Source organism: Oncorhynchus masou, chromosome 29 (assembly GCF_036934945.1).
Source record: "Oncorhynchus masou masou isolate Uvic2021 chromosome 29, UVic_Omas_1.1, whole genome shotgun sequence".
Classification (NCBI taxonomy): Eukaryota; Metazoa; Chordata; class Actinopteri; order Salmoniformes; family Salmonidae; genus Oncorhynchus; species Oncorhynchus masou.
In genome coordinates this window covers 63,128,483-63,139,772 of record NC_088240.1, presented here as the reverse complement: position 1 = coordinate 63,139,772, position 11,290 = coordinate 63,128,483, and the positions used below count along the sequence as shown (strand labels likewise).

General features: G+C 43.7%; 1 protein-coding gene across 1 annotated transcript; it reads left to right on the top strand.

The window, feature by feature from the left end:
* Positions 1 to 1,885: 1,885 nt before the first annotated feature.
* On the top strand, positions 1,886 to 7,221 carry LOC135521263 (RNA-binding protein MEX3A-like). Its single transcript, XM_064947186.1, has 2 exons — positions 1,886 to 2,358; positions 6,001 to 7,221. Exons 1-2 carry the CDS (start codon positions 1,938 to 1,940, stop codon positions 7,128 to 7,130), a joined length of 1,551 nt encoding a protein of 516 aa, XP_064803258.1. The 5' UTR covers positions 1,886 to 1,937; the 3' UTR covers positions 7,131 to 7,221.
* The last annotated feature ends 4,069 nt before the right edge of the window (positions 7,222 to 11,290 follow it).

Sequence of the window (11,290 nt, the reverse complement as noted above, 5' to 3'; positions counted from 1 at the left end):
GGTTGTAAAAACAATTATGGCGTAAACATCATCATGGTTATAAATGAGTGTTTTTATCAATGTATTAGGCTAAACATTCATTATGAACACGTATTCCTGCTCAACCACATTATTAGGTATAGCTATTGTATAGGGATTTGTGCCCATGAAATGAGTGGCAGACTGTCTTGATCACATCCCAAACGAAGGAGAGTTGTTGTTGTTATCAGTAGTGTAATGCATGACAAGGCCACATACAGTATATGGTGACAAGTGATTAATTGAACTCACTCAGTGGGGTTCAAGTCCTCAGATAATCTGTCTAAACTAGTCCAGCCAAACCATATCCCCTCATGAGAATACTAAGAGACCATCAAATCGTCCGATGATATTCATAAACGGTTAGGCTAACTATAGTTTTGTCAGTGCTGAACATATCACCCATTTGAGGGTGGCTTTTGTGACAAACGTCAAGGTTTCCACAGTTAGTTCGAAGGACACCAGAAACAGCAAGATAACATAATTGCTTATGCGAGATGCACAGTCAGAAGTAATGGAAACAGTCAATTACCGATCAAATGAACCGTATCATCGTTGGTAAGAGAGCAAGCACAGTGATTACCCCCACAGCCCTGCCATGCGCACCCACACTGCGCCCGCGACAGGCACGATAGGCTACATTAGAGATAGGATACTGTTCCGCTCCATTTCACTATTGAGAGTTTGTTTTGCTCACTTGTGAAATGAGACGTTGCGACCGTTTAAATTAAAACACTGGAGATGAATTAATTAATTAATGAATTGTACTATTATTTGTATTATTATTATTACTACTAAGCACATGTGTCTTTGTGTTATTATACAACCATGCCGCCAGGCGTGGCTTCTCTCGAGGACATTTTGGTATGTAGATTTCGCGAGGCAAACGCGGTTCTTTGTTCGCGCCAGGCAAGCAATGCTGCAAGCAAGAGCTCTGCTTACGGGAAATATGTAAGGACCTTTTTTAAGATCCCTGCTGCACAGGGTCTGCAACGCCTGTCTGACAACTCCCTTTCTCCTCTCCTCTCCTCCTCACCCCCTCCTCCTACGTTACAGCCCCCATGCGCAACGGCGCCCGAGACAACAACGCGGTGACCTGCCGCAACCCACGACGAGTGGGGTGGGCGGACCCCCGAAATGCCACTTAACTCTTTCATTCACGATAGTAAAGAATAACGCAAATCCTCCCCATACGGTGAACGAAGTCGTTAAGATTCCACAAATAAACTCCATCCAAAGTCCATCCATCCCTCCATAGGCTACTGCTGTGCGTCCCACCATAGACAATACAACATTGGAAATATACCAAATCAGTACACTCTGGTGCCCAAATAGTCACTTGAATCGGGAAACAATCCTAAATGGATCCACTTTTGACATTTTATTGAGGGGGAATTATTAGGCTATAGTCCATGCATCCTTGTGTAAGTAGCATACAGCACAAAGACCGTTGCGGTCTCGCATTGCAGGGATGTGGAATGAGTAGCGTGGCTTGGATCGAACGCATGGCTGATATGGACAAAGAAAAGGTGGAGGGGATATTTTTATAGTTTTTTCTATACGTGGGGAAAAACGCGAGGGTTGGTTTCTGAGATGCCACAGGCTTGGGAAACTGAGACGGAATGGTATAACGGGAGGACGGCTCGTTTTGTCTCAGCAAGGAGGGGACTGTATACCAGACGGGGTGGAGTGATACATCGCCTAGCCCCTCTCGGTGCAGACGGCCTTGTGTCCCGTTTGCCTAGAGCTGGGAGAATACTGTATCGCAAGTAGGCCTATAGCAGACAGAGAGAGAGGCCGGTCTATGGGAGGGACTAGCGCAAAGGGAGAATTGGAAGAAGGAGGGGGCGGGGAGGCGGCACGGGTGCTGTTTCTCCAGTCTCTTTCCCCTGTCTTTGTCTCACACTCTTTTGTTAGCCATGCCTAGCCTGCTGGTTCTAGCAGGGATCATGGAGAAAAATGGGGGCTACGGAGGGGATCTAGCCGGCTCCGGGTTCGGAAGCGAAGGTCTCCTAGTGCCACCGGACGAGGAAGAAGACGAATCCCGTGCCCTGAGGGTCGCGCTGGGCCAGCTGTCTCTACTGGGGCTTGGTGAAGGCGAGGACGGTGGCGGGGCTCCTGGAACGGGAGTACAGGATCGGAGTAACAATAACAATAACCATCACAACCATACCAATAATATTGGCGGAGGTGGTGGTGACACAGGGCTTTTGCAAGGGAAGAACAAGTTATGTGTCCTGTACGAGGGTTCAAGTGAGACGAAAGGACGAGGCTGCAACATAACAGAATGCGTCCCCGTGCCCAGCTCGGAACATGTGGCCGAAATAGTGGGGAGACAAGGTAAAGATTCCAACCAAATGTTCCTATTGAAAGTTATGTTGCTGTTCAGAGGTAAATGTGTCTCCCAGTAGTTTGTAGGGTGTTTTGATAATGCTCTAACTGTTACGTTAGCTGGTGTTATTGATATAGAAAAGGGAGTGGTGTTATTTTTTGTTGTATTCTACCACTCTTTGACCATGGTAACAAATCTGTTTCAAGTTAACACACAGTGGCAGAAACTGCAACATTGTTGCAACTAGGCTCGGTTCAATTGTCCGTCTAGTGAATTTCAAATGTGGGGAGACACAAAGCAGGACTGTAACCGTTACCTCATGGGCGCATTATTCTACATCCAGCCATCAATGTCAGCTCACAGACGCACACTTCAGGCAGGGATAGCACTTGCTTCCTTTGTCGTCTGAACGCGCGAGACTGTTAAAAAAAAACGCAACGTGCTACGGGTAACGGAGGAATCTCGTTCGCCCTGAAATGTTTACAAATTATGTATTGTCTTTATTGTGAATATAACTTGTATTTGAGTGACGATTGGCGTTTTCAAGCTGTTGTTTTCGGTTTCGTAAATTCTAATTATGTTCATTGTTTTTGTTGCTGACTGCCCCAGTGACACAATTAGACAATGGCAAAAGTGTTTCTCTGTTTTCTCTTTTCTTGAGCAGTTTAAAAGTGAATTCCCAGATTTAAGATGGATATATCTGTATATTGAGTAATTGTCGAAGACCTCAACATGAACTTGCATGACAGCAGCTGTCAAACAAAGGTGTGAAAGTGAGAGGGGGGTGAGGGGAGGGGTACATTATTAGGCAGTGTTATTCCTATGATCCTAGGAATCGAAGCGTGACTCAGCCAGAAGTTGAACCAACGTGTCGAGTTGAATGTTGTGTGGTTCTTCTATTTTCGGATATAAGATAAGAAAAAATAATAACAAAATATGTGGCCTTTTTAAAACCTATTGCCCATATTGTTAGTGATCAACTCAAAATGGCTATTTATCAGACTGTAAATATATTGATTCTCCAGATTGCTTGTAACCTGTCCAACTCTCAGAACCAGCAGCTCAAGGTTGTTGATTTTTATTTATTTCTTTGTGCTTACATGGGTTTTTGTTTGACTGCACCTATTGTTGAGTGGCTCTGTTGTGATGAGTCCAAAAGATACAGAGGGGTTGGTTAGACAAGCAAGGATAAATGGGTGGGTCAGAGGCACTGGGCACTGAAAGGGAGTCACACCCAGACACCCAAACCAAGGGCTCCCTTACCTAATGGGAGGGGAGGGGAGGGGGGTGGGGTGTAGGTAAGGGAAACCAATTCAGCCAGTGAATCCTAATTCAGGTCCCCACAATGTCAAGTGGGTCCAAGGCAACAGAGACCATTTGCTTCAACTCCATTTTTCCACAGAGGTGGGGATCTGGTTTTTGTAGTGCCGTTAAGTGCCCTCATCTTCCTGTGCGTCTCCTGTTCGTTACTCTGAAGTGTTTTAATAGGGTAACTGAAGACAGCCGGAGGGTGGATCCACTGAGCACAAGTGCAGCAGAGAGCTTTGTGTTGACTGAGAAGTGCTGATTTAGGGGATTTGGGATGAGCTCCTTTTGATTCAGGGTCTCGTTAGTTAGTTCACATTTAACGCCCTCCTTCCCAGGGTCGACTACTGCCTGGTGAATCTGGCAAGTTGATGTCCTGTCCTGGAGAGGCAAGTATTAGCGTTTTGTCCTTTGTCAAAGTCATTTGAATTGATTCTGGAGGATGATTTTGTGTCGTCTAGGGCTGTATTATTACGACTTTAGGTCAAGGGTGGGTTTGCTGTGCATGCGCCACTAACAATGCACACAGTACTGGAAAGCATGCTCTCCAAATGAAAGACATGGCATACAGTTGTGGAATGATCTAGAATGATCTCATTTGCCTGAAGGAAATTGTAAAGGTTCCAGTGGAGTACTTTTCTTTGTCTCCTCTGTTCATAGTTTTAAAGTTTTACGTCGCCTAATTGCTCTCAACTTAAATATCTATTCACCTTCCTGCTACAAAGGATCACAAAAACTTACATCTATCCTAAGTTAACACATGGTTTAATATACTAACATTGTGGTTATTACATGAGTTATAACTATCATACATATTATAAAGCTTGAGTGTTCCATCTAACACCATCATGCTTGAACCCCAACTAGTATCATCACCGCCATCGTCCTCAATAAATAAATAATATATGTAGTTTGAACTCTTCAGCCCTTAGAGCCTCACTGAGTCACTCAGTCAGTGCCATCCAGGCTTCGGAAGTTGGTGCCCTAGTAAGTGGGGCTATTTAGTAGCATTAGGGAAGCACATTTCCCTCGGTTAGAGGTGATCATGACATTTGATCCACACTGCTAAAGTCCCTGCCCAGGGACTGCAGTTGAAAATAAGCAGGTTGACTAAAACGGGCACTTTTACAGTAATGTTGATTAATGTGCACTGTCCCTGGTAAAACAACATTTAATAAAGTAAGTCAAGTAAAGTGCATTTAGGCTACTGATGTAATGGCGTGCTGTGATTTGTAGTGCTACTCAGAAAGACGAGCTGAGACCTGACCATTGAATAAATTGATAGTTATTGTTACCAGACCACGGACATACATACGCCTCTTAAAGACCCTGCTAAGGGGAGACACTCGGGGATTCTTTGGGGTGGAACGTAAACTTGCATTTCAGAATGAGAACGGTAGCTGCACACCTGCGTATATATGTCACCACAGGCTGCCGTAGTGGGGCGTTGCATCCTGTTGGGTGTAATATACAGAGTACGGCTGTGTTTACCATATCCCTCTTGACCTCAAGTGCTCTTAACAACCCTACTCTACAATTATATATTTTTTATTCTCCTCTTTGTATTATTACAACGTCTCAGTATTAGAGACTAAGGTAATTTGACACGAAATAGCATTAACCTGTACTCTCTCAGATCTAGGATCTCGCTAAAAGCACTTAATATAGTCAGCCTTTACACACTGATCAAAAACAGAGCAAATGCACTGCAATAAACGACCCAAAAATGATGCATGTGTGGGCCGGAGGTACCAGACTTGTCAGTTCAAGGAGAGGGGCTGGTTGTTCGTGGCAACACTGTTGATTGCATCCATAACTGTAGCCATAGCACAGAATAGTTCTGATGTCCTTTGGAAACAGGTACAATATCTCATCTGTTTATCAATGTTTGTACATAGGAAATCAAATAAAGGGGTATTCTAAAAAGAATTTGACGTCTACAATCTCTTCAATTATTTCAGATTGTACAGCCGATTGAGACTTGATGCCATGTGAAAACATGTGACTTAGTAATGATAATCAATGCAGAAATGAAAAAAAAGTGTAATACTGTAAAATGTTGTAAAGGGGATAAAGACTGGTGACCATTTCTGGACTGTCTAAAAACTCTGAAGTTGCAAGCATTTTAGACCAAAATTTGCCATCTTTTAAAAAGGTATGTCAAAGGTCAACTATCAATTCTGTCTTTGTTTCCATAGAAGAGGAAACCAAAAAAATAGCTTTGTATTACCAAGTAGTAGTAACAATCTCAGCTTTTTCAAATTCCTTATATTTGAAAATTGAACAGAAAATTGAATTCATTGTGACCTTGGCCATTTTCAAACTTTGCATTTTTGTTTCTGCAGGTTGCAAGATCAAAGCCTTGCGGGCCAAGACCAACACCTACATCAAGACCCCCGTGAGGGGCGAGGAGCCTGTGTTTCTCATCACGGGCCGAAAGGAGGATGTGGCCCTGGCCCGGCGCGAGATCATCTCTGCCGCCGAGCATTTCTCCATGCTCCGAGCGTCTCGCAACAAGCTTGGCGTGTCCTTCAGCGGTTCCCCGCCTGCGCCCCTGCCGGGCCAGACCACCATCCAGGTGAGGGTGCCCTACCGCGTGGTGGGGCTGGTGGTGGGGCCCAAGGGTTCCACCATCAAACGCATCCAACAGCAAACCTGCACCTACATCGTCACCCCTAGCCGAGACCGTGACCCTGTCTTCGAGATCACGGGATCACCCAGCAACGCCGAGAGGGCCCGTGAGGAGATCGAGGCGCACATCGCATTCCGAACGGGAGGTCTGCATGACCACAACAATGAGAATGACTGCTTGGGGCCGGATGGCGGCAGCCCAGTAGGCTCCGGGGGTCTGGAGAGCCGCCTGCAGCAGGTGTGGGGTCTGCAGGGGGACCAGCGCAAGCCATTGACCAGTAGCTTCCGCCAGAATTTCTCAGATGCCATGGTTGGAGGAGGGGAAGGAGGTGGGGTAATCTTCAGCAAGGGCAACTTCAACAGCCCTGGAGAGAAGCCCTGCTCCTACTTTGGCTCAGAGGGCACCCAGAGTTGGGGAGACCCAGACTACCCAAAACAGGTGGCCTTCTATGCCCAGCAGCGCTCCAAGAGCTTTGGAGGCCTGCCCCTGCCCCTGACCAGACTCTCTCCAGGCCTTTCTGACCCCTGTGGAGGGAACAACGGCAACTCCTCGGGCACCAGCATCACTATTCTGTCTGGCTCTCCTCATGCCCAGGCCCGTCGTGCCCACAGCGAGCCAACCTCGGGCGTGGGGTTCCCTGGACGCCTCCCTGTACCGGACTCGCCACCGGCCATCCTCCGGGACTGCATGACCTGCTTCGAGAGCAAAGTGACGGCCGCCCTGGTGCCCTGCGGCCACAACCTCTTCTGCATGGAGTGTGCCATCCGCATCTGTGAGCTCAACCATCCAGAGTGCCCGGTGTGCCACACCCTGGTCTCTCAGGCTATCCGAATATTCTCCTAAAAAACACCACGTCAGTTTTTATCATTCGTTTTATCACAGTGTTTGTTTGACAATTATTTACTATTATTATTATTATTATACTTTTCTCAGAAAATTTTAAACAAACAAGCAGATATTTTAGAAGGCACTGCTTGCTTTACTAAAAAGTATAAGAAATATTTTGACTTTTTTCTTTTATATATATATATATATACATATATATTTTATAAAAGTTTTGTTTATAAGAAAAGTATAGTACCTAGCATTTTTTCTGTTTTTTTTACTGCTGCTGTTTTTCATTCACGAATCACAGTGTGGGCGGAGTAGATAGGAACGTGAACAGTTTACGATTCAGATTTATTTTTACCATGAAGTTGTTTTATATGGAGGAAAGGAAGGAGGTGATCATTGAGGTTCAGTTTAACTCCCTGGTATCTTATCTGTACCTGAATGATATAGGAAGTCAAAATCAAACAGAAGGAAAAATATTTAATCTTTCATTGCACCTTACAATCGTCTTAGTTTCGGATAGTCAGATTAATGATTGTCAATCATCCAGAAAAATGACGTAGCTGATGAAAAGGTAAATCCCCCAATGTGGCAACAAAAAAAAATGGAACAAACTGTGATATTGTCATTGAAAGTCTAAATTTGTTCCAATCAAAAGACAGACTATTCCATCATTGTCACCTTTCTGACATTTGTATCCCTTTACAAGCTCGTTGTTATACCTGGTAGTCCTCCCTAAACACCTGTAAGAATGGTAACAATATAGGACAGAAACGCCTTTCTTTATGCACATATGTTTTATAGATTTCGTTTTTCACAAAGAGGTGAATGAATGCTATACATTGTATTGCTGAAATGTTCACTTCTGTCACACCTTGAATATCACTGCAGTTTGGTGAAAAGTTTCAGCGATGACTGTTCCTCGTGGCAATTGAAAAGCATGTTTCTTTCGCCGGTGTTAAGCACTGATTTCATTTGTGAGGCCAAAAGCCTTGGAATTCGTCCAGTTGGCTAATTTGGGAGATCCGTCTCCCCGACGGACTAGTTTCAAAGCCAGCTAATACCCACTTTATTGTCTTATGTGGTAATTTAGCTGTTATCTGAACGATGTAAGACAAAAACGAGAGCCACTTTTGACAGGCATCTCTCTGAGGTTTGCGCAGTTAGAGCAACAGCCATTAGAGTGGACAGAAGCTGAGGAAAACACTGAGCTGTTCTCTGAATTGGTAATAGAGTGTGCCTAAATGGGCAAAAAGCTCCTAGAATACAGTACCACCATCCACAGAGCTCCCTCGCCACCCCCGTCCAGCAGCTTTGTATTTTAGCTCAGAGGCCTATAATTATCAGAGCTGTGCAGGAGCAGGTGTTTAATAGTGCACTGTGGATGTGACCTCAACTTGGAGGTCTTTTTTAGCCCCCTCTTTTTCTATTTTCTTTGGGAGTGCCCCCCCCCCGGCTTACTGTTCGATCGCTGGCTATTGAAGGTAGAAATGACTGCAGCCGACCCACAATGCATTGCCTCCCTGTGTGGGGCGTATTGTCTATGCCCAGTGGTGGCGTGGGCCCGGAGTGCTTGGACACGGCCCGGAGAGACTCATTGAGAATTAGGCAAATTGTCCGGTCCAGGTGCGGACTGTGCGGGGGAACCTGGTGCTGACCGCCCCATCCCTCTGTCACAGGCACAGAAGGTCCAGTCTGGGTGCAGCTGGGCGAATGGGACCCCTCCTTCCATATCCCCCTCCCTCTTTCCTTCTCTGCTGCTCTGAGATATCCCTACTGGGGAGAGGGGCCTCCTTTGTCCCAACACTCAGGAAAAAAGCAGCATATGAAATAAAGAGACCAACTGAACAGGCTGCCAGCTCTGAAATGAGAGTGAGGGAACTTTGGAGAAAGAAAGTGTCAGTAGATACAGTAATTACCTAGTGTAAATTCTGCCACACAGATCCAATTCTTTGACATTTCCCACTGAACTAGATGTCTCCATGTGTTCTCAATAAGATAAGGGTATGAAAGCATGCAGACATATATCATTTAAGAGTACGGGGAGTCTGATCACCCCACCCCAATTTGGATAGAGGCCTTTGTGACAGAGCGAGTGCAGATCGAAGTTTCCATAGAGAACCCCCCCCCCCTTTATCTCCCGTCTGTATGGGACATCCTGCAGCTGCCCACTCACCACAATCACACAGGCTTAGCCAATGGCAGGCTAGCACTGGGCCTTCAGAATGAAATCAGACGATTGTAATTGACAGGAAAGCGGAGGAAACGCCCCATTTAGCCACCACTCATGCTGAATCAAATTACACACCCTTTGCCTCTGCCTTAGCCCCAGCCTGGGGATTTCATAGGGAGGGGGTGGGGATTAGAGCCGTTGGAGGATAAGAGGGGGGCTTTTGGGGGTGGAGAGAGAGATGGCTGCTCCCAAAGAAAAGAGAACCTGCAGATCTAGTCTTTGTGAGAGGGGTTAATTCTGTGTCTTCAGTGAAGGGGTAGTTAGAAAGCTGCTGCCTCATGTTTGCTGGTGGTGGCAGGTGAACAAGGACATGCTGGTGATTCAGCTGGTCTCCCACTAACACTGCATCAGATCGCTCTATTGCGTTTTTTCAGGAGAACACTTTTGCTCAACTTTTGTCCATCAAAATATGACGAATAGTTACAATAGACTGTTGTCCCTAGTCTAGGCAGCAACAGAGCCCCCCTTTTCCCCATTGTATTGTCAGCAGACCACTCCTGTTGTCCGTGGACTGTGAAGAAATTGTACTTTCAGAGTATCTAAATTCTATGACATATATAGAAATTAATTTAATATTTATGAATGGGGAGAACTGCACAGTGGTTTGGTCTGAACTTTCAATGACAATTTCAAGGCAGTATAACGCTGTTAAATGAATATAGTATTTTCTATTATTTTTTATTTTGTTTTAAGCCTTAATATTTTGTATTAAAATATTAATATTTCTTTCACTTTGGCATGAAAGTTTAGTGACATACAGTAGGCCTTCAATAGTATTGCCCCTTAAAAAAAAAACTTTAACGTAACTATTTGTCAGAAAAGAATGTGAATCAACCGGGTTGGGTGGGATTAAATGGAATTGGGAAATTAGGCTCATAAATTTAATTTTAATTTTACCTTTATTTAGCTAGGCAAGTCAGTTAAGAACAAATTGTTATTTTCAATGATGGCCTAGGAACAGTGGGTTAACTGCCTGTTCAGGGGCAGAACGACAGATTTGTACCTTGTCAACTCGGAGGTGTGACTTTACATTAAAATATAGAGTAAAGCACCTTATGAGAAAACACATAGAATTATTATCAAACTGACCGCTGATGGTGAATATTTCTTCATAGATTTTGAAAGCCATGCACATACTGTAAGGTTTCCCTTTCATGTTTTTCTAATATAATTATTGTTATTCCTTGTAGTAGTGGTATTATGGGAGACCTCTCATCCATTCAGTCAGTACTGATGACTTGGTTGAGTTTGCACTGGTTTAATGAGGGCTTTTTAGAGAGTCTCACTGTTTTAGAGGCTGTGGGAGAAATTTGCATTGTGCTTTGAGAAAGGATTCTGTGCATCTGTGTATATATATATCAGTAATTTACGTCCAGTCAAATGCCTGCTATATAAGTGGGATTCTGATTACTTTTACAAGGTGAAAATATCATTTTGAAGTTGTTTGTTTATGGACTTTGAAGATCACTTTATATATATATATATATATACATATATATATATACATATATACATATATATATATATATACATATATATATACATATATATATATATATATATATATATATACATATATATATATATATATATATATATATAAATCAATGTCCCCTCATCCTTAAACATAAAGACTATATTGATAGGCTACTTATATGTATGGATCTATTACACTTAAGCATTTCATCAAGTCAAATATATAGATAAGAATACCACAATACCACATACTGTAATGATGAATACAGGGCTGTATTGATGTTTCCACTGATATATACCGATACATTCTCTCAAATATGTAAAGACACATGTTCTAAAATATTCCTAGATCCTTTTGGATGAATCAGGTTTTATGTACATTAGGATGAAAAGCAATAATGTCAATACTGCAACAGTAAACAAAAGAGCCAGTTTAGTAAGTTCAAAGAATTCAGCGCCATCC